Raw genomic sequence first — 24916 nt, 5'->3', positions numbered from 1 at the left:
AGTAATATCTGCGTTGTGTAAAGACATGAGTTTAGGTCCCTTCATTTTGCGTCCACCCTCCAATTACACCTATGGGCATAATTGATCCCGCGCCCCATTTGGCTGATCCTTCAATTTGTTACGCTTTGGGCTACCCGCAGCAATTTGTTACACTTTGGCTGCCAGCAGCATTCGCTGCCCTTTGTTCGCTTGCTAGTCGAGTAACACGAGGTAGGCCTGAGAGGGAGGAGCACGGGGTCAGGGTGGGGCGGTGTCAAGGCAGCGCGTCAGAGGCGATGACGGTAAGGGCCACCAGCCAACCAGGGCTCTAAGGGCATGGCGTGATAGGGCGTGGTAAGGCGCGTCTGGTAAATGCTAGAAGGTTCGCGGGGCGTGCCTATAAAAGCCTTGGCACAAAGCCCTTAAAGAGGACTTGCTACCAGAGGACTTGCTACAGGAGGACTTGCTACCAGAGGACTCGTCACCAGGACTCGCGGAGGGAGAGGACTTGTTGAAGGGCTCGTTGGGAAAGGAGCGTGTTGTAAAGGACTTGAAGGAATTGCGCTTTGTCAAAGGACTCGCAGAGGAGAGTGTTGGAAGGACGTTTATGGCGAGCGCATTGTGAGCACCTCAAGTGTAATAGCGCTGCAAGGCGTTGAACTGTATTTGCATATTACGTACGCGGCTGCAGCCAACCCAGCCAATAGCGCATAACCTAGCTACGCAAGTAAACGCGGCCATAGCCGCCAGTGAATTACTGCCGCGCCAGATGCCCTCCCCTACCGTTCACCCCGTAAATAGCCCAGTGCATCCCAACGGCACAATACGAGCTCCTGCCTGCTGCCTTCACCTACTTCGCGGTACGAGCTGGGGACCGGAGAGAGAACTGCACGGAAGCCATCCCTGGACGCGCTGGTGACCATCAACCTGATCTTCATCAGCAAGCCCCGTGTGAGTGTGTCTGTGTGTGAGACGGGCCCGTTTGTCTTGGGTAGTAAGTTAAGACTGTTCTTAAGGATTGCCCTGTGTCTCTGCTTCTTCTCATCATTGTGAATAGTGTAAATAAACCTTGTTCTTTCTTCCAATTCGATCGCCTTCGTGTTTTCCATCATTGACTAAGCGTGCTACGAATTAAGGTTGTTTGAATCGGGTTCCATCTATAACCGGCACGGATCGCGTGTACGCACCGCTCGGCGTCTCAGCACGCGTGATTCGTGCGGGGCTTATTTCCTCGTTTCTGGGCAGCGCGAGTAATTAGGTAATAGTGATTCTAGTCCTACGACCCTATTTCGCGCTGTCCGGGAAGGACGTCATCGGTCCCGGGTCCCGTCGGCCAAAGACAAGGGGACTAATCCCCCCTTGGTAAGGGGAAAAGGCCGGCGCCGAGATCCACAACAATATATATATTGTATACACACATTATATTGTATATTATTATATATATTATATAATTATATATACACACACACACTATAAGTTATACTATACATTACCACTATATTAGTATTATACAGTAAATATTATGAAGACATTGTGTGGGGGTTAAAAATTTAAAAAAGATCCTATAATTTGATGTACTAATGACGTACCGGTCATTACTGACACGTTAATTCATCCAGAATTGGCATATTTAGACTTTTAATGTTATACATACTTGTTTACATCGAGAGAATTGGGATCACCCCTCCCCCTGAACCCGCGGAACTATGAAAAAATGTTTTACCCGCAAAAACCTTCCCTTTCACACCCCGAGTACAACCAGCAGTTTTCAACTCGTTCCCTCCAGAATGTCAGGAGTGCATAGAAGTCAAACACACAAACAAAAACACAAGAACAAGCACACTCACACACCCAAAAATGTCACCTCTTGAATGATGATATACAGGACCATAATGAGATGATGCCCTGTCTGTTTACAGGAAAATAAGATTTCCATTTGCTTATTTTATAGAGGTGTTTGAAGTCACAATCCCTCTTTATAATCGTAGAAATAAGTTATGTGAAAGGCGAAATTGGAAGGAAGATCTTCAATCCTCATTTATCATTCATAAGATTAAGCTTGATAATTCACAAATGCATTGAATCGTTCATTTCACAAATGTGTGCTGCTATTAACATCAGGGAATTAGACCATTCCCATAGTTTGCGTTCTTCTTCAGGCCCATTTTTGGCCCAGCTCCCACATTCACCTGGCAGAATAAAAACATTATCTCACTCCTCCTTGCACATGTGCGGTCGGGACAAATTTAGAGCCAAAGTACTGCTAAACTACAAGTTCGTTTTCCGATTCGTTTTCCGATTCTTGTTTAAATTATAACATTCAATTGAAATTAGCTTGTTCATCAATCAAAAACCGACGTTTGTAGATAGTCAGACAGACAGACAGAAGTGAATCGGGTGCTTAACCCCACCTTTTGTTTCTCGTGCATGGTGCAATTACAAGAATACTCAACCAACGAAGAATCTGCAGAAAACCATGCATGTGCTTATATATATTTCTAACATTTTAGTTTCTATATTGGGCTGCCATGATAGGCTAGAGGTATGTACATTGACCTCCAAGCTGTCTAGCATGGGACAGAGTCCCAACCCAGCTATAAACTGTCATGCTGGTGTTGCACATGCAGGGAGAGGCATCAATGTGTGCACCACCATTCCCATGGTGTCTTTCACAAAGAGTAGGCGAGATATAGCTGGCTAAATTCGAAATTCAGCAACCTGGCTAAATAAAACAATTCCGCACCCTGGCTCAATAAAACAATTCAGCGCCCTGCCTAAATAAAACAATTCAGCACCCTGGCTAAATAAAACAATTCAGAACCCTGGCTAAGTAAAACAATTCAGCACCCTGGCTAAAGAAAACAATTCAGCACCCCGGCTAAATAAAACAATTCAGCACCCTGGCTAAATAAAACAATTCAGGACCCTGGCTAAATAAAACAATTCAGCACCCTGGCTAAATAAAACAATTCAGCACCCTGGCTAAATAAAACAATTCAGCACCCTGGCTAAATAAAACAATTCAGCACCCTGGCTAAATAAAACAATTCAGCACCCTCGCTAAATAAAACAATTCAGCACCCTGGCTAAATAAAACAATTCAGCACCCTGGCTCAATAAAACAATTCAGCACCCTGGCTAAATAAAACAATTCAGCACCCTGCCTAAATAAAACAATTCAGCACCCTGGCTAAATAAAACAATTCAGCACCCTGGCTCAATAAAACAATTCAGCACCCTGGCTAAATAAAACAATTCAGCACCCTGGCTAAATAAAACAATTCAGCACCCTGGCTCAATAAAACAATTCAGCACCCTGGCTAAATAAAACAATTCAGCACCCTGGCTCAATAAAACAATTCAGCACCCTGGCTAAATAAAACAATTCAGCACCCTGGCTAATTCTAAATTCGGCAACCTGGCTAAATAAAACAATTCCGCACCCTGCCTAAATAAAACAATTCAGCACCCTGGCTAAATAAAACAATTCAGCACCCTGGCTAAATAAAACAATTCAGAACCCTGGCTAAATAAAACAATTCAGAACCCTGGCTAAATAAAACAATTCAGAACCCTGGCTAAATAAAACAATTCAAGACCCTGGCTAAATAAAACAATTCAGCACCCTGGCTAAATAAAACAATTCAGCACCCTGGCTAAATAAAACAATTCAGAACCCTGGCTAAATAAAACAATTCAGGACCCTGGCTAAATAAAACAATTCAGCACCCTGGCTAAATAAAACAATTCAGGACCCTGGCTAAATAAAACAATTCAGCACCCTGGCTAAATAAAACAATTCAGCACCCTGGCTAAATAAAACAATTCAGAACCCTGGCTAAATAAAACAATTCAGGACCCTGGCTAAATAAAACAATTCAGCACCCTGGCCAAATAAAACAATTCAGAACCCTGGCTAAATAAAACAATTCAGGACCCTGGCTAAATAAAACAATTCAGCACCCTGGCTAAATAAAACAATTCAGCACCCTGGCTAAATAAAACAATTCAGCACCCTGGCTAAATAAAACAATTCATCACCCTGGCTAAATAAAACAATTCAGAACCCTGGCTAAGTAAAACAATTCAGCACCCTGGCTAAATAAAACAATTCAGCACCCTGGCTAAATAAAACAATTCAGCACCCTGGCTAAATAAAACAATTCAGCACCCTGGCTAAATAAAACAATTCAGCACCCTGGCTAAATAAAACAATTCAGAACCCTGGCTAAATAAAACAATTCAGGACCCTGGCTAAATAAAACAATTCAGAACCCTGGCTAAATAAAACAATTCAGCACCCTGGCTAAATAAAACAATTCAGCACCCTGGCTAAATAAAACAATTCAGAACCCTGGCTAAATAAAACAATTCAGGACCCTGGCTAAATAAAACAATTCAGCACCCTGGCTAAATAAAACAATTCAGCACCCTGGCTAAATAAAACAATTCAGCACCCTGGCTAAATAAAACAATTCAGCACCCTGGCTAAATAAAACAATTCAGAACCCTGGCTAAGTAAAACAATTCAGAACCCTGGCTAAGTAAAACAATTCAGCACCCTGGCTAAATAAAACAATTCAGCACCGTGGCTAAATAAAACAATTCAGGAACCTGGCTAAATAAAACAATTCAGGACCCTGGCTAAATAAAACAATTCAGCACCCTGGCTAAATAAAACAATTCAGCACCCTGGCAAAATAAAACAATTCAGCACCCTGGCTAAATAAAACAATTCAGCACCCTGGCTAAATAAAACAATTCAGCACCCTGGCTAAATAAAACAATTCAGCACCCTGGCTATATAAAACAATTCAGCACCCTGGCTAAATAAATCAATTCAGCACCCTGACAAAATAAAACAATTCAGCACCCTGGCTAAATAAAACAATTCAGCACCCTGGCTCAATAAAACAATTCAGCACCCTGGCTCAATAAAACAATTCAGCACCCTGCCTAAATAAAACAATTCAGCACCCTGGCTAATTCTAAATTCGGCACCCTGGCTAATTCTAAATTTGGCAACCTGGCGAAATAAAACAATTCAGCACCCTGGCTAAATAAAACAATTCAGCACCCTGGCTAAATAAAACAATTCAGCACCCTGGCTAAATAAAACAATTCAGCACCCTGGCTAAATAAAACAATTCAGCACCCTGGCTAAATAAAACAATTCAGAACCCTGGCTAAGTAAAACAATTCAGCACCCTGGCTAAATAAAACAATTCAGCACCCTGGCTAAATAAAACAATTCAGCACCCTGGCTAAATAAAACAATTCAGCACCCTGGCTAAATAAAACAATTCAGCACCCTGGCTAAATAAAACAATTCAGAACCCTGGCTAAATAAAACAATTCAGGACCCTGGCTAAATAAAACAATTCAGAACCCTGGCTAAATAAAACAATTCAGCACCCTGGCTAAATAAAACAATTCAGCACCCTGGCTAAATAAAACAATTCAGAACCCTGGCTAAATAAAACAATTCAGGACCCTGGCTAAATAAAACAATTCAGCACCCTGGCTAAATAAAACAATTCAGCACCCTGGCTAAATAAAACAATTCAGCACCCTGGCTAAATAAAACAATTCAGCACCCTGGCTAAATAAAACAATTCAGAACCCTGGCTAAGTAAAACAATTCAGAACCCTGGCTAAGTAAAACAATTCAGCACCCTGGCTAAATAAAACAATTCAGCACCGTGGCTAAATAAAACAATTCAGGAACCTGGCTAAATAAAACAATTCAGGACCCTGGCTAAATAAAACAATTCAGCACCCTGGCTAAATAAAACAATTCAGCACCCTGGCAAAATAAAACAATTCAGCACCCTGGCTAAATAAAACAATTCAGCACCCTGGCTAAATAAAACAATTCAGCACCCTGGCTAAATAAAACAATTCAGCACCCTGGCTATATAAAACAATTCAGCACCCTGGCTAAATAAATCAATTCAGCACCCTGACAAAATAAAACAATTCAGCACCCTGGCTAAATAAAACAATTCAGCACCCTGGCTCAATAAAACAATTCAGCACCCTGGCTCAATAAAACAATTCAGCACCCTGCCTAAATAAAACAATTCAGCACCCTGGCTAATTCTAAATTCGGCACCCTGGCTAATTCTAAATTTGGCAACCTGGCTAAATAAAACAATTCAGCACCCTGGCTAAATAAAACAATTCAGCACCCTGGCTAATTCTAAATTCGGCAACCTGGCTAAATAAAACAATTCCGCACCCTGGCTAAATAAAAAAATTCAGCACCCTGGCTAAATAAAACAATTCAGCACCCTGCCTAAATAAAACAATTCAGCACCCTGGCTAAATAAAACAATTAAGCACCCTGGCTAAATAAAACAATTCAACACCCTGGCTAAATAAAACAATTCAGAACCCTGGCTAAATAAAACAATTCAGCACCCTGGCTAAATAAAACAATTCAGCACCCTGGCTAAAGAAAACAATTCAGCACCCCGGCGAAATAAAACAATTCAACACCCTGGCTAAATAAAACAATTCAGCACCCTGGCTGAATAAAATAATTCAGCACCTGGCTCAATAAAACAATTCAGCACCCTGGCTCAATAAAACAATTCAGCACCCTGCCTAAATAAAACAATTCAGCACCCCGGCTAATTCTAAATTCGGCAACCTGGCTAAATAAAACAATTCCGCACCCTGCCTAAATAAAACAATTCAGCACCCTGCCTAAATAAAACAATTCAGCACCCTGGCTAATTCTAAATTCGGCAACCTGGCTAAATAAAACAATTCCGCACCCTGCCTAAATAAAACAATTCAGCACCCTGGCTAAATAAAACAATTCAGCACCCTGCCTAAATAAAACAATTCAGCACCCTGGCTAATTCTAAATTCGGCAACCTGGCTAAATAAAACAATTCAGAACCCTGGCTAAATAAAACAATTCCGCACCCTGGCTAAATAAAACAATTCAGCACCCTGGCTAATTCTAAATTCGGCAACCTGGCTAAATAAAACAATTCAGTACCCTGGCTATATAAAACATTTCAGCACCCTGCCTAAATAAAACAATTCAGCACCCTGGCTAAATAAAACAATTAAGCACCCTGCCTAAATAAAACAATTCAGCACCCTGGCTAAATAAAACAATTAAGCACCCTGGCTAAATAAAACAATTCAGCACCCTGGCTAAATAAAACAATTCAGCACCCTGGCTAAATAAAACAATTCAGCGCCCTGGCAAAATAAAACAATTCAGCACCCTGGCTGAATAAAAGAATTCACCACCCTGGCTAAATAAAAGAATTCAGCACCCTGGCTAAATAAAACAATTCAGCACCCTGGCTAAATAAAACAATTCAGCACCCTGGCTAAATAAAACAATTCAGCACCCTGGCTAAATAAAACAATTCAGAACCCTGGCTCAATAAAACAATTCAGCACCCTGGCTAAATAAAACAATTCAGCACCCTGGCTAAATAAAACAATTCAGCACCCTGGCTAAATAAAACAATTCAGCACCCTGGCTAAATAAAACAATTCAGCACCCTGGCTAAATAAAACAATTCAGGACCCTGGATAAATAAAACAATTCAGCACCCTGGCTAAATAAAACAATTCATCACCCTGGCTAAATAAAACAATTCAGCACCCTGGCTAAATAAAACAATTCAGCACCCTGACTAAATAAAACAATTCAGCACCCTGGCTAAATAAAACAATTCAGAACCCTGGCTAAATAAATCAATTCAGCACCCTGGCTAAATAAAACAATTCAGCACCCTGGCTAAATAAAACAATTCAGAACCCTGGCTAAATAAAACAATTCAGCACCCTGGCTGAATAAAACAATTCAGCACCCTGGCTGAATAAAAGAATTCAGCACCCTGGCTGAATAAAAGAATTGAGCACCCTGGCTAAATAAAACAATTCAGCACCCTGGCTAAAGAAAACAATTCAGCACCCTGGCTAAATAAAACAATTCAGCACCCTGGCTAAATAAAACAATTCAGCACCCTGGCTAAATAAAACAATTCAGCACCCTGGCTAAATAAAACAATTCAGGACCCTGGCTAAATAAAACAATTCAGGACCCTGGCTAAATAAAACAATTCAGCACCCTGGCTAAATAAAACAATTCAGCACCCTGGCTAAATAAAACAATTCAGCACCCTGGCTAAATAAAACAATTCAGCACCCTGGCTAAATAAAACAATTCAGCACCCTGGCTAAATAAAACAATTCAGAACCCTGGCTAAATAAAACAATTCAGCACCCTGGCTAAATAAAACAATTCAGAACCCTGGCTAAATAAAACAATTCAGAACCCTGGCTAAATAAAACAATTCAGCACCCTGGCTAAATAAAACAATTCAGCACCCTGGCTAAATAAAACAATTCAGCACCCTGGCGAAAAAAAAAATCAACACCCCGGCAAAAAAAAACAATTCAGAACCCTGGCTAAATAAAACAATTCAGAACCCTGGCTAAATAAAACAATTCAGCACCCTGGCTAAATAAAACAATTCAGCACCCTGGCGAAAAAAAAATATCAACACCATGGCTAAAAAAAAATCAACACCATGGCTGAATAAAAATTCTGCAACCTGGCTGAATAAAAATTCAGCAACCTGGCTGAATAAAAATCAAAAAAATCAACACCCTGGCTAAATAATTTTCTTTTAGCACCTTGGCTCAATACAAAAATTCAGCACCCTGGCTAAATAAAACAATTCAGCACCCTGGTTAAATTTAAAAAATCAGCACCCTGGCTAAGTAAAAAAAACCCCTGGCTGAATAAAAATTCAGCACCCTGGCTAAATAAAAAAAATTCAGCACCCCAGCTAAATAAAAAATTCAGCTTTTGGATGGCCTTTGCATTTTCAGATGCTTTCTAGTTTTTTATGCATTGTTCCTGGTTTGCTTAATATATTGGAGAGTGACTACTGGAATATTGCACAATATCAAATGAACCCAAAACTTAAGACGGGGAAGTCCAGGCACAATAAAAGGCCCACTTGTGCTGTAACCACCTCCGTGCATTTTGCTTGTAAATTCAACTCAATCTTTTCGTTTATTTAATACACTTATACCATCCACATATCACGATACTTAACATCAATATCGCATTAAATATACCTGGCCAAAGTACAGGCCCAAGGACAACCTGTTCTTGTAAAACACCGTGATGTATTTTTACCTCCACATGCATGTTGTTGAGAAAGCTCGCTCTACCCCGTGTCGTTACCACAATCGACATATTTTCTGACGATACTTCAAGACGCGATGTGTTATAATAATAAAAATAACAATGAGCTTTGGAAGGAAGCTAAACAATAGATTGAAGACGAAAATCAATCCTACGTTGCGGCTAATATTGACCACAATGCGGAGACAGACTCTCACATGATTGCATCCCATTTTGATTTGGAGTGCACAGTGTCCGTGGTGAGTTACACAAAAACGGTCGTTGTACATCAACAAAGCGGGCATTCATAAAGTGTTCATGAGCTTCTCCGCAGCCAAGGACACCTGTGCCGTGCGGGTGGGGCAGTGTGTTCAGAACAAATGGCACGGCCTTTGATTGCACGGATGACTCGGGGTCGATCGGACAGCTGTAAGTTCCATTTTAAATAATTGAACAAAAACACTGACAAAGCCAGGGCACTGAGGGCTAAGTGCATTCCTGAGCTTGGCACGACTGCTGGGGTCACATTTTCACATGGCTGTGGGTATGCGAAGTGTGCAGCGCACGTGATCAGTGACTTGAAAAGTTCAGCTGAGAATTATAAATTGAAACATTTATCGTCCTTCAATTGCATAATTCACGATAAATAGGTTTATGGTTATCAGTACAAGATAAATTACACAAAAATAACTCCATCCATTCCAAATATAGACAAAATAGTTTAAATAATCAAAGAAGAAAGAGAAACCTGTGCATGTAAAAAAAGTTTTGCCTATTTTTAAGGTTGAATAAGTTTAACTACGTGTACAAGATAAGTTGTATACGTTCGACAAAACACATCACATCACATCACATCAACATCACATCAACACATCACATCAACGACAAAACACATCAACTTGGAAAATTGACTACAACAGCAGAATAGTATTATTCGACAATGTTTCACTGAATGTTACTGTTAGCTAATGCGCATCTTTACTTTTCTCAAGTTTGCATGATTAAAATAAAAATGCATTGGTACTTTTCATGGAAAACATACATATGGTTAAAAAAAAAAAAAAAACACACACACACACACACACACACACACACACACACACACACACACACACACACACACACACACACTGCTCTGAAGTACCCCCTTCTTTTTATGAAACATATGACCTGCTTGCATCTGTTGGAGCCTGACTGCCGAAAATACAGAGTTGCAGTATACCATAGCCCTTTCATTCTAACAGCATACCATAGAAGGCCCTTTCATTCTAACAGCATACCATAGAAGGCCCTTTCATTCTAACAGCATACCATAGAAGGCCCTTTCATTCTAACAGCATACCATAGAAGGCAGTCCCTGAAAGTACTATCTGCTCAGCTGTTGGAGGTGCACAATTCCTTCCTTCCTTTCTATTTCCTTCCTCCACCATCTCATGGGTAATAAATACTTGAATCGACTTAAGGGCATTCTAGAGAGAACTCTGCTCTGCATGTAACATCTGTGTGAGTGGCTGTTCTGCTTCACAATCTCGACATATCAGATAGTTGTTGTCTTCCAGAAAATTGTTGAAAATAAAAAATGTTTTGGGATCCACATATGTATTTCTTTTGTTTGCAGAGGAACAAAACAAAAAAAGGGGAAAAAATTACTAAATCCTAGGTTATTCCACACAGAAATCCTAAAATGGCCCAGACAATATTATTGACACCTTTTAGAAGTTGTTAGAAATAATTAGATTTCAAGCAGGTGATTCTCCTTTACTTTGGAATTGAACCCACCTGTGGTGAGTTGCAGGTGCCTGCTCTATAAAAATCACTCATTCAACCAGTTTGAATAGAGAAAAGGAGTCATTCTGTTGTTTTGTGTCACTGTGTGTACCACAATGAGCATGGAGAAAAGAAAGAAAGAATTGTCTGAGGAGGTTAGACACAAGATTGTAGCCAAGCATGGACAATCTCAAGGCTACAAATCCATCTCCAGAGACCTTGATGTTTCTGTGTCCACCGTATGCAATGTTATCAGGACGTTTAAGGCCCATGGCACTGTAGCCAACTTCCCTGGACGTGGCCGCAAGAGAAAACCTGATCGAAGATTGCAGCGAAGGATTGTTCGAATGGTGGAGAAAGCACCTTAATTCAACTGCCAAACAGATTCAAGCTGACGTTCAGACACAAGGTACGACAGTTTCAACTGGCACCATCTGTCACCAACTCAATGAAAGGGGGTTCTATGGTAGGAGACCCAGGATGACCCCACTGCTGAGAAACTGGCTTGACTGGAATTGACTGGAGTTTGCTAAAACACACCTGAACAAACCAAAGTCCTTCTGGGAGAATGTCCTGTGGACATATCAGACCAAATTAGAGCTTTTTTGGTGAAGCCCATCATCTCTATGTTAACAGAAAACAGTATGAATCCTTCAAAGAAAACAACTTTCACGAGCCTCGATTCAGTATACAAAAAAACAAAAAAAAACAAAAAACAAACACCTTCCCTACAGTCAAACATGGATGAGGTTCAGTGATGTTTTGGGGTTGCTGTGTTGCCTCTGACACTGGGTGCCGTGAATGTGTGCATGGCATCATGAAATCAGGAGATTACCAAGGCATTCTGGAGCGCAATGTTCAACGCAGTGTCAGAAAGCTGGGTCTCCGTCGAAGGTCATGGGTCTTGCAGCAGGACAATGTCCCCAAACACACTTCAAAAAGCACCCAGGAATGGTTCAAGACAAAACGCTGGACTGTTCTGAAGTGGCCACCAATGAGTCCAGATCTAAATCCCATTGAACACCTGTGGTTAGATCTGAAAACAGCTGTTGAGAGAAGGCACCCTTCAAATCTGGGAGAACTGGAGCAGTTTACACATGAAGAGTGGGCCAAACTGCCAGTAGAGAGGTGTGGGAAGCTCATTCATGACTACAGGAAGCGCTTGACTGCAGTTATTTTGTCCAAAGGCTGTGCTACCAAATATCAAGTCTAGGCCATCAGGTGTCAATAATTTTGTCAATGCCATTTCTTTTTATTTTCTGATTTAAAAATATATATTAAGTTCTGAATCAAAAACAAAGGTACTGTAATATTAACAGTGAAATAAAGATTTGTGGAGACCAAATACTTTTGTCAATTTCAACTTATTTTTAGAGAAAATTGTGAGTTATTTGAAAAAAGTGCAAAGGTGCCAATATTTTTGGCCACGACTGTATATTATTATATGTTGGCCTGATTAAGCCTGCTGTGAAGGGGATGAAACATTGCTTGAGACCGGGTCTGCTCTCGCTTATTTGCTCAAATTTGTGGAGTATATCTGGTTGTTTTTTTAACTTTCTGGTTGGAAGCACCTTATTTCTTTAAAAATGTATTATCACAACCGCCCCAATATTTTACCATATATCTATATACAAACTATTTGAGATTGAATCCTTCATTTTCCCAAACAATTTGAATAGTGTTTCAAGTTTGATATATTCCCCTGGAGTTTATAAGGCTTATGGAAGAGCTTGTTATTATGGCACGCACAAGAATATAGGATATTAGGAGAAATCACTATTTTTACATGAATTACTATAAAACATGAGGAGACAATGGATAAATCTCAACAGTATATGGGATTTAAGTGGAGATCGTAGAATCAAGAGCCAAGTGCTTCGGTGGACTGCTAAAAACGAAAAACACCACTAACCTGACTGCCAGCATTACTGTCCAAGTTATTATTAGTTTAGAAAAGACAGAGATGACCTTTAAAAGAAAGCGTAATGAGATGTGAGGACATTCATTCTGGTGCATTCATTTGAAATTCCATGACAATGGTTTGAATTCAGACATACAGCATATTGGAAAGGTTATAGATATGATGTGGTAAGGTTATGGAGCAACTTTTTGTTTATTTTATTACACCATCCTGTTGTGATGTCATTTTGAAATAAATAAATAAAATCAGGCAAAATGACAATTATTTGACCAGTTAGTGATATGGTTATGACCAAATACTCCTTCCTGTGCATATCCTTGTACATAAAGCTACTGAACATGTGACAGCATAAACACAACAAAAATACAATTAATTATGTGGACAATAAGATATTAACCAACCGGGCTCTGTATTTTCCGTTACGTTGCCATTGTAGATGGGTTGAGAGAAGACGGGGCAGTTGTCATTCATATCCAACACGACGATTGTAACATCGATGGGATCCTCAACAAGTGCTCCAGGTGACTCCAGTGCATAAACCTTGACCTGATGACAAAAAACAAGTTCAGCAGAAATGTATTGGGTTTAAACCTAAACTAAACAAGAAGTAGAAAGCATCTGAAAGTACAAAGCCCGCTCGCATCTGTTTGTTTTCAGACGTCGTCTTCTTCTTTCATATGCTAAAAATAACGAAAACAGTTTTCTAAAAATACAAAATTGAAATTGATTATTTTATGCAACGTTTACCTTTGAGCTTTAGATCTATAAAAAAAAAAATCAGCTTGTAACTTTTGATTGGTGAACCATTATGTGACCCGACATGCTAATTCTTTAAATTTCAGGTCATTTGAACAAAAATTTATGATTTTATGCAACCTTGACCTTTGACCTTTTGATCTAAAAGACCATCGAATCCTACCTTTTGATTGGTGAACCAATTCAGTGAACCGATATGCAAATTGTTTAAATTTCATGTCAATCGGGTGAAAATTGGTGATTTTACGCAACCTTGACCGATGACCGTTTGATCTAAAATACAATCGAATCCTACCTTTTGATTGGTGAACCAATTCAGTGACCCAATATGCAGATTCTTTAAATTCCAGGTCAATTGGATGAAAATTGACGATATTATGACACTTGACCTTTTGACCTTTTGAGAAAATTATTAATTTACCTTCTCCGTATTATCATAATAAAGCTTTGTTGAAAATTTGATGACAAAACTCAAATGGTAAAAAAGTTACAGCCCCGACAGACACAGACACAGACACAGACGTGATTACAAAACCCTATCTCCTGCTGTGCAGGGCACGGGCTATCTAGGGCCATGCCATCCCTTAAAACTTGATGAATGAAAACATATTGTCACTCAAGCTTTCTTTATCAAAAACTCTCTTCCTCACTCGCCCTGCACTGCACTCTCTCCACCTCACCCCCAGGAATACCTCTGGCTACGGCTTCCCCTTCGCTCCCACCTCTTGTTCATATGTGTGTTGTACCGTCCACCAAACAGTGATGACTCCATCTACATCTCGCTGTCTGATAATATGGACCAACTTCTGTCTACTCATCCCAACTCTCTCTTCCTCATATGTGGTGATTTCAATTGTCACCATGCCAGTTGGCTGGGTGTGGGTACCTCTCTCACCAGCCATGGCTCCTCAGCAAAGGACTTCTGCGACTCACTGGGACTGACACAATCTGTCAATTTCCCGACCCGGATCTCAGTCAACGGAGCATCTTCTCTTCTGGCCTTGGTTATGACTAACTTCCCTGAAAATGTCTGCTGCTCTTCTTCTGCTCCAATCAGCTCATCTGATCATGTGCTTGTTAAAGTGGACATCTCTCTGACCATTCTCAGGGAGCCTGCTCAGCGTCGACGAGTCTGGCATTTCACTCAGGCCAACTGGCACGGTCTTCAAGCAGCCATCAATCATCTGGACTGGTCTCCCATCTCTACCACCTCTGATATCAACTCATCCTGGGAATTCTTCCAAAGTAAATTGCTCTCTCTCGTGCACAGATTTATCCCATCTCATCTTCAATTGTCATACCCTTCCTCCCGTCCATGGTACACGGAATCTTGTGGTGAGGCTGTTGCCCAGAAACAACGTGCTTTCGTCTCCTGGAAAGCAAATCCAATGGAAGGAAATCTCATTTCCTTTCACAAAGCCCGAAACAAGTGTGTGTCCACCATCAGGAGAGCCAGGAAACAATATCTCTCCGTTCTCAAGACCGAACTCTCTTATCTGTCTCCCTCTTCCAAATTCTGGTGGCGTCTGGTCAAATCTGTTTCTGGTGTTTGTTCCCCCTCCATCCCCTCCCTTACCTCAAACGGCTACACAGCTGACTCCGCACGTGAAAAAGCTGAATGCCTCAACTCTGTGTTTGCCTCTAAATATTGTGTCCCAAACCCATCCCTCTCTGTACCCACCATACCCAGTCGTACCCAGCTGCTCCTGGACTCCGTGTCCTTTCCTCCTGACAAGGTGGAAAAGTTTCTGTCAACCCTCGACTCTGAATCTGCAACTGGACCTGACGGCATCAGCCCACGGGTCCTAAAATCCTGTTCTTCCGCTCTTTCACTCCCTCTCTCTGTTTTCTTCACCTTCTCTTTTGCTCAAGGTCAACTGCCATCTGCTTGGAAATCAGCAAAGATCACCGCTTTGCACAAAAAAGGTGCAAAAACAGATCCGAGCAACTACAGACCAATCAGCCTTCTCCCAATTATCAGCAAAGTCATGGAATCCATCATTGCTTCGGATATGACATCTTTCCTCTTCTCCAATGACTTGATCTCTGATCATAATTTTGGTTTCAGACCAGGTCACTCTACTCTGGACATGCTGCTTCTGCTGTCTCAACAATGGATGGAGGTCCTCAATGCCAAACAGGAAATTAGAGCTGTCTCCCTCGACATATCACATGCCTTCGATACGGTCTGGCACCCCGCTCTGCTCACCAAACCCTCCTCCTTTGGTATCCATGGAAATCTCCACGCATGGCTGGCGGACTTCCTCTCTCGTCGTAGTCAACGTGTGGCCCTGAATGGGTTTCTCTCATCTCCTCTTCCTGTTCAGGCTGGAGTTCCCCAAGGCAGTGTTCTGGGCCCTGTGCTTTTTCTGGTCTTCATCAATGATCTCTCTGACTCTCTTGAAAATCCTCTCTATCTCTTTGCTGATGACTCCACTCTCTGCCGCTCCATTCCTCGTCCCTCAGATCGGCAGTCTGCAGCCTCCTCACTCTCTGCAGACCTGGACAAAATCACAGACTGGGCAAACAAGTGGAACATGTCTTTCAATCCTGACAAATCTCACACTCTTAGGATGTCTCTCCGAAAAGACCGACTGGACAACCCTCCAATCTACTTTCTGAATAATCCTCTCCAAGAAGTTCTGTCACTCAAGCTTTTGGGCCTCACTATCTGCCATGATCTTTCCTGGGAAAACCACATTTCCAAGCTGGCCTCCAAAGCCAGTAGCCGACTGCGCATCCTCCGTCGTGCGAAGTCCTTCCTTGGCACACCTGAGCTCCTCACCACATACAAGGCTTTCATCCGCAGCTCAATGGAATACTGCTCTCCCCTCTGGGCTGGTGCTCCTGCCTCACACCTAGCTCGTCTTCACGCTGTTGAAACCAAAGCGTTCAGAATCATTGGAATCTCCTGCGATGACGCTATCTCCGAGGGCCTTTCACTTACTCACCGCAGGCAGGTTGGTGGTCTTTCCGTCTTCTACCGACTCCTCTCCGGCCTTGCTCCCCCAGCTCTCTCTGGGCTCTGTCCCCCAAATATTCCTACAGGTCGCACAAGATCTGCCTGCAACCCTCTTATGGTTAAACTGCCAAAATCAAGACTCTCTGCTCACCTTCACTCCTTCATTCCTCTTTTCTCCCGCCTCTGGAACAAACTCCCTCACTCTCTTCAATCCCACTCCTCCCTCCAGGTCTTTAAAACGGCTGTTCACCACCATCTCTTATCTTCCCCAATCCAAAACCTTGATCTTTTCTACCCCCCGCTAATTTCACCCCAAATCCACTTTTTTGAGGTGATTTTTGTCTTCTTTCCTGGAAGTCCTTGGTGTCCTTGCGTTTTATACCTATCCTGCCTCCCCCCAGGCCCTCTCCCTCCCACACATCTCCCGATGTCCCTGCTCTCAAATGTTGTGTTTGTGTGCTTCCTCCCCTTCTCTCCCCATCTTGTCGACCGCTGCCCTTTTTATATACTTTGTTTGCTTGTTTGTTTGATTTGTTTCTTTGATAAATGTTAGCTCTTTCACGAGCCTCGACTCTGTATACAAAAAAAAAAAAAAAAAAATTGCATAATGCCCCAGGCTTCACGTTTATTACCAACAATATGATTTCAACCATGAATACTTGCAATGGAAAGTTCAAGGCAGTGACAGAATCAGCTCGTAATCCAGAATAAATAAGAGGATCGTTGTTATGATACCCAACAGTGTTGTCTTTCAAATCGGTATTCAAACTGGTCCAAGATGCACATGGCACAACGGCCGACGACACGGAGAGACGTGTTACTGCTTGCCTTGGAAAAGCTGCATGTGCTTCGTCAGAGCGGATGTCTCCCTGTTGTCGGACTGGGCCAGCACTGTGCGATTAGTGTCGGCCTGATATACAGCCGGCCTGTGGCGTGCTCCCCACGCGGTGTTATTAGCGCACCATTTATCGGCGTGCCACCCACATTTTCACAGCTGTCCCCCGGGCACTGCCAAAACCTTTCTTGGGGGCCAGATGTTTGGTGTGTGTAAAATTTGCAAATTATCATTTGCAGCCAAACGTCATTATGACCTCTGTAGTTTTGCCGAGCATGCATACACAGCTGGAACACTTATCTTTTGTATTGTATGTTTGTTTGCTTGAGTATGTAATACCATATTACAGTTAACTTGTTATTTAACTCTGATACAATCATCATGATAAGTCACTCAAAATTTTTCAAACTGCTTCAACAGTCGATTTGTTTAGTTTGAACTACAGTGAACATATTACCCCGCGCATGTGAAGCGAAAAGTGAGGTTAAGCAATTGGTTCATCATGTCCATCCATCCGTCCGTCTGTCGTATCAGTTTATGATCGAGGAAGAACTTATTTTTGAACACAAATCGGAAAATGAATAGAAAGACAAGTCTGTCGTTTTACCGTACCTTGTCTTAGGATTTACTTTACTCTATCTGCCATATTAAAGCGCGGCGTTACGCGCGCTGCTTGTGAGCAAGGAGGAAGCGGACAAGCGGTAACATATGAACGTCTTTATTGTAAGACTACACTGTAACTCTGAACTCTTCCGGGCTGGTCGCCCGGTGTATATCCTGAGGCCACGCCTACCCCTCGGGCGTGGCCACCGCCCACTTGGTGCGTGGAATGATGTCACCACGCCAGTGGGCTTTTGTGTCCGCCACACGCGCCCCCCCAGAATTCCCGCGCACCTGGAGGGCCAGTTTGCGGGGCAGACGAATGACCCGGCCGAAGCGCCCCCTGGCGATCGGCGGCGTCTGGGGTGCAGGGATACCAGGTGGGATGCCCCTGGCTGCCCCTGGGATGGGTGCAGGACCGGGGGGCGCCGTGGCGGCGGGGCTGGGCGGTGCCGGGGGTCCGCCCGCAGGAGGGCGGCCCCGACGTGGGGGTCGGGCCACTGGCGGTGGATGGTCCACATCGAGGTGGGCCGGCTTGAGGCGGTCTACCGAAACGCGGTCAGGAGTACCGCCGATGTCCAGGGTGAAGTGCTTCGCCCCGGTCTCCAGCACGCGGAAAGGCCCGTCGTACGGGGGCCGCAGTGGTGTCCGATGGGCATCGTGGCGGACGAAGACGTACTCCGCCGTGCGAAGCTCCGGGGCGACGTGCGTCGGTGGGTGCCCGTGGCATGCCGTTGGCACCGGGGCGAACCTCTGGGCGGTCTCTTGCAGAGCGGAGCGCTGCTGTGCCGCGGACCATGGTGCCGTGGAGTCGGGGAGGAACTCGCCCGGCACCCGCAGCGGTTGCCCGAAGACCAACTCCGCCGCGGATGCGCGCAGGTCCTCCTTGGGCGCCGTCCGGAGGCCCAGCAGGACCCAGGGGAGCCTGTCGACCCAGCCGCCGTCGCGGAGGGTGGCCCGGAGCGCGGCCTTCAATGAGCGGTGAAATCGCTCACACAGGCCGTTAGCCTGGGGGTGGTAGGCCGTGGTTCGGTGCAGCCGGACCCCGAGCCCCTGCGCAACCGCCCCCCAGAGCTCCGAGGTGAACTGGGGGCCGCGGTCGGATGAGATGTCTGAGGGGGCGCCGAACCGGGCGACCCAGGTGGCGATGAAAGCCTGCGCGACATCGGCCGCCGTTGTCGACGCCAAGGGCACGGCCTCCGGCCACCGGGTGGTGCGGTCCACCATGGTGAGGACGTGGGTGAAACCCCGCGAGGGGGGCAGAGGTCCCACCAGGTCCACGTGGACGTGGTCAAACCGGCGTTCCGGCACCGTGAACGGGGCCAACGGGGCCTGGGTGTGCCGGTGCACCTTGGCGCGCTGGCACGCGAGGCATGTCCTGGCCCAGCCGCGGACGGCCTTCCGGAGGCCATGCCAGACGAACTTGTCGGCGATCAGCCTTTGGGAGGCCCTCGCGCCCGGGTGGGACAGGCCGTGGATGGCGTCAAACACCTGGCGCTGCCAGCCCGCGGGCACAATGGGGCGAGGACGCCCGAGGGAGACGTCGCACAAGAGGGCCGCGCCCGCGCCGTCGAACGGCACCTCGGTGACGCGGAGGCCCGTGACGGCGGTCCGCAAGGCCTGGACGTCGGGGTCAGCGGCCTGGTCCGCTGCCATCCGGGCATAGTCGATGCCGAGGTGGACTGCGTGGGCGACGGCCCGGGAAAGGCAATCCGCCACCGGGTTGTCCTTCCCCGCGACGTGCTGGATGTCCGTCGTGTACTCGGACACGGCCGAGAGGTGACGCTGCTGCCGGGCCGACCACGGCTCGGTGACCTTGCCCATCGCGAAGATCAGCGGCTTGTGGTCGACGAAGGCAGTGAACGCCCGGCCCTCGAGCAGATGGCGGAAGTGCCTGACCGCCAAGTGAAGTCCGAGCAACTCGCGGTCGAAGGTACTGTAACGGCGTTCGGGCGGGCGAAGCTGCCGGCTAAAGAACGCCAGCGGTTGCCAAGCTCCACGCACCCATTGCTCGTGCACCGCGCCCACCGCGTAGTCCGAGGCATCGGTGGTGAGGGCGATCGGTGCATCGGGCGCCGGGTGCGCGAGCATGGTGGCGTTAGCCAAGGCGAGCTTCGCGCCCGTGAACGCCGTGTCCATCTGCTCGGTCCAGGTAACGTCGCCTTTGCCCGGCTTACCTCGGAGAGCTTCGTGCAGGGGGCACAGGAGCTGGGCGATACGGGGCAGGAACCGATGGTAAAAGTTCACCATGCCCAGGAACTCCTGCAGCCCTCTGATCGTGCGGGGGCGCGGAAACCCCTTCACCGCCTCCACCTTGGCCGGCAGGGGGACGGCTCCGTGCCTGGTGACACGGTGCCCCAGAAAATCGATTGTGGCGGCGCCGAACCGGCACTTTGCGGGGTTCACAATCAGGCCATGCTGGCCCAGGCGTTCGAAGAGCGTGCGGAGGTGGCGTAGGTGCTCTTCGCGGGACGCGCTGGCGACGAGGATATCGTCCAGGTAGACGTAGACAAAATCCAAGTCGCGCAGGACGCTGTCCATCAGTCGCTGGAACGCCTGAGCCGCATTCTTCAGACCGAAGGGCATGCGCAGGAACTCGAAGAGTCCGAATGGCGTGATGACCGCCGTCTTCGGGACGTCCTCCGGCCTGACGGGGACCTGATGGTAGCCGCGTATGAGGTCCACCTTCGAGAAGAAGGACCTGCCCGCCAAACGGGCGGAAAAGTCCTGAATGTGGAGGACGGGGTAGCGGTCGGGAGTCGTGGCGTCATTGAGACGGCGATAGTCCCCGCACGGTCGCCATCCCCCGCCGGGCTTCGGCACGATGTGCAGCGGCGACGCCCAAGCGCTCTCTGAGCGCCGAACGATGCCGAGTCGCTCCAGGGTAGCGAACTCCGCTTTTGCCACCGCCAGCTTCGTCGGCTCGAGGCGGCGTGCCCGGGCGTAGACCGGTGGCCCGACGGTGGGGATGTGATGGGCCACCCCGTGCTTGACGGCCCCCGCCGAGAAGGTGGGCCGCGTGAGGGCCGGGAAGCCGGCGAGGAGGCGGGTGAATGCGTCCGCTGCCGGAAGCGTACAGACCAACGTGGCCGGAACCGAATCGTTCGGCAAGCCGCTTGGCAAGCCGCTCGTTGAGCTGGGCAACGCACATGCGAGCGAGCTGAACGTCTCGGCCTGGACAAGCCGTCTGCGCTTGATGTCGACCAGGAGCCCATTAGCGCACAGGAAGTCCGCGCCAAGCAGTGCCATGGGCACGTCGGCGGTGACTAACGTCCATCGGAAAACCTGCCCTCCAAACCGCAGAGAGAGGCAGCGTTTTCCGTACGTACGGATGGGCGTCCCGTTCGCGGCAAGCAGCGCGGGGCCCCCACCCGCGGCGTGCTTGTCTGACGTGCCGGCGGGAATGACACTCACCTGTGCTCCCGTGTCGCACAGGTAACGGCGCCCGGAGAAGGTGTCCGTTATGAACAGCAGGCTGCTCGAACGGCCGGCGCTCATCGCCACAATTGAGCGCCGGCCCGGGCGTTTCCCGACCCGTTGAAGGAGCACGGCGGATGACACCGCCGAGCTTCGTGGCCGAACTTGGCGTGGAACCAGCACCAGGTGGTGGAGCTGGAGGAGCGCGGCTGGCTCCGCCAGGCCGGTGGAGTCGACGGGTTTCCCCGCGGTGGCGGTTTTCGCCGCGGCGGTGGGCGGGGCGTGGCGGCGTTCACGAGGTGCGTATCAGCATGCTGCTGAAACTCAGCGTGCTGTAGAAGATGATGCTGTGGAACAGCAGCGTCGAAGGCCGTGACGGCCACGCCAACGCTCGCCCGCGTGTCCGAAGCGGCGAAGTACTTGTCCGCCTCGGCCGCCAATGCTCGGGGTTCCGTTAGCCCGGTCCCGGCCAACGCCAGGCGAACCTGCACTGGAAGTTGGTGACGGAAAAGCGCCCGGAATAGCGAACCGGGGGCTTCGTCGCCCAACAGTGACAGCATATGGTCCATTCGGACCGACGGGCACGTCTCACCGAGCTCGGGGAGATCCAGGAGGTGCGTCGTGCGTTGTCCGTGAGGCTGAACGTGGCTAGGAGTAGCCGCTTGAGTGCCTCGTACTTGTGGCCGTCCGGTGGGTGGCGAAGGACGGACACAACTCGAGCGGCCGTGCCGGGCCCGAGGGAGGCGACGACATGGCAGTAGCGCAGGTCGTCGTTGGTGAGGCGCCGAAGCTGAAATTGGGCTTCGGCTTGAACGAACCAGACCTCGGCCTGGGCCTCCCAAAATTCGGGAAGTTTAATCGCCATTGACTTGTCGTTGGCCATTGCAATGGCGTCGTGTTCGGAAGGATCGCTACGGCAGATCCAACGTCGAGGGTCACCAGTAAAGCGCGGCGTTACGCGCGCTGCTTGTGAGCAAGGAGGAAGCGGACAAGCGGTAACATATGAACGTCTTTATTGTAAGACTACACTGTAACTCTGAACTCTTCCGGGCTGGTCGCCCGGTGTATATCCTGAGGCCACGCCTACCCCTCGGGCGTGGCCACCGCCCACTTGGTGCGTGGAATGATGTCACCACGCCAGTGGGCTTTTGTGTCCGCCACAATATGTACTTTCCTCTACCTGCCTTCCTGGCAGTCAAACAAAATTTGAAATCATTCTAAACAGGAAACTTTCTTTTTTAAAGGATGTTTCAAATGACAAAACAGGCACAAAAAACTAATGTGCACGTCAGATTAATTGCAACCCTCTTCTGGTGAAACTGCCAAAATCAAGACTCGCTGCTCACCTTCACTCTTTCATTCCTCTTTTCTCCCGCCTCTGGAACAAACTCCTTCACTCTCTTCAATCCCACTCCTCCCTCCAGGTATTTAAAACAGCTGTTCACGACCATCTCTTATCTTCCCCCATCCAAAACCTTGATCTTTTCTACCCCCGCTAATTTCACTCCAGATCCAGTTTTTTGAAATTCCGACTTCTTCCCTGGAAGTCCTAGCTGTGTCCATGTGTTTTTTTTACCTCTCCCATCCCCACACCCCCTTTCCCATGCCTCCTCCCCCCAAGCCCTCTCCCTCCCACAGATCTCCCGATGTCCCTGTTCTCTACTGTTGTGCTTGTGTGCTTCCCTCTCTCTCCCCATCTTGTCCCCCCCGCTCCCTTTATCTTGTGTTTTATGTGTCAGTTTGTCTTTATGTGATTAATGTTAGCTCTTTCACGAGCTTTCCTGTATACAAACAAGTACAAAAAGTTTGAATTAAAACAAAAGCTGCGTCGATGTTACACAATGCCTAGATGCAGCTGTGCCTATAACGTCGATGTTATAGGCACAGGACATTCCTATTGATTCGATTACTTGATGCTATTTTTGTGCAAAGTGAAAATATATCTCGGCAATTTCCCGTGTGTGGCGACGAATTTTTAATATATCTCGGCATTTTCCCGTCTGTTATTTCAGGCGGTGTATGACTGACCATGCCGCGATTTAAAAAATATATATCTCGGCAATTTCCCGTATGTGGCGACACGTGAACGAAGCTATGCTACTCTCTCCACATTATTGTGACGACGTATAAATTAAATATTTCATCGTGACGATTGTCATCAAATGGACGAATTTTTAATACTAGGGCGTGCCCGTACGTGCGTGCCCGTACGTGCTTGCCCGTACGTGTTTGCAAAAGGAAAAAAGTTTTGAAACCACGTGCCAGAATTACGATTATTCGCAATTTAGTTTTAATGGCCAATTATTCAATTATCGCAAACGTATTTTATCTTTTCGCAAGGGAAAACAAAGAAAAGAGAAGAGAACAACAACAACAAAAAAAAAAAAAAAAATTTGACACCACGTGTCAGAAACGACCACAGAATACGGAACAAGAAAATATAGGCGAATGTGAGAGACCATAACTTGGGAAGCACAAATTCTCAATATTAAATTATTAACCTATCATCTTTAATAGAACTATAATAGACCAATTAAACTAACGGTTGTTTTTATTTTCTTGTTTTTGGCAAAGTTAACATCCAGAGAGGCTGTGTATAGGCCAATCCCCCCCCTCTATTTACATGAAATGGTTTGGTTCATTCGCAAAGCCAAAGCGAACGGCTTGCGAGTACGGTGACCATACCTTGGGAACCACTTATCCGATTAATTTCAAACCTTGAAAAGGCACATCCTCGGGTCCCCAGCAATATACCTGGCAAGTTTCAAGTATATCGGACCGGTAGTTGTCGAGAAACAGCGGTCGCATACAGACAGACAGACAGACACACACACACACACACACACACACACACACACACACACACACACACACACACACACACACACACACACACAGATTGCTGGAATTATATAGAGATTTAGTTTTAATGGCCAATTATTCAATAATTATCGCAAACGTATTTTGTCTTTTCGCAAGGACAAACAAAGAAAAGTGAAGAGAACAACAACAACAATAACAACAACAACCAAAAAAAACCCCACTTCCAACCCCCAGTTCCAAAGGCCACACCGTTTTGACACCTGAAAACAAAAAAAAGTTGTGCACTTTGTTTGATAAACAACAACAAAAAAATTTTTTGACACCACGTGTCAGAAACGACCACAGAATACGGAGCAAGAAAATATAGGCGAATGTGAGAGACCATAACTTGGGAAGCACAAATTCTCAATATTCAATTATTAACCTATTGAAGGAACTGCGCTCCAACGCGAGTCGAAAGAATTGACGCGACCAAAGACGGAATTCGTCCGAGTTGCTTTATTGAAACAAAACAGCTCAGGTATTCTGACAAGCCCGTTTTTCGGGCAACAATATATATACACATTTATGTCGGGAAGTTTGCCCGGCAAAAGCTATACCGGGCATGCCCGGGTATCAAGGGCGAGCCTTGGAAAGGCGAGTCTGGACCTGCCCGGGCGTGTTTGGCTGCGGCCTGGCAAGTCG

At 46.2% G+C, this 24916-nt stretch overlaps 1 protein-coding gene across 1 annotated transcript in view; it reads right to left on the bottom strand.

Moving 5' to 3' along the window:
- LOC144893724 (cadherin-15-like) overlaps positions 1-24916 on the bottom strand; it is a 180160-nt gene that overhangs the window by 117051 nt on the left and 38193 nt on the right. Inside the window, exon 4 of the mRNA XM_078785104.1 lies at positions 13241-13385. Coding sequence (XP_078641230.1) covers positions 13241-13385 — 145 coding nt within the window. The remainder of the gene's footprint in view (positions 1-13240; positions 13386-24916) is intronic.

The sequence above is a fragment of the Myxine glutinosa genome, chromosome 9, assembly GCF_964187855.1.
Source record: "Myxine glutinosa chromosome 9, kmMyxGlut1.1, whole genome shotgun sequence".
Taxonomy (NCBI): Eukaryota; Metazoa; Chordata; class Myxini; order Myxiniformes; family Myxinidae; genus Myxine; species Myxine glutinosa.
This window is presented reverse-complemented; position numbering and strand designations above follow the sequence as displayed.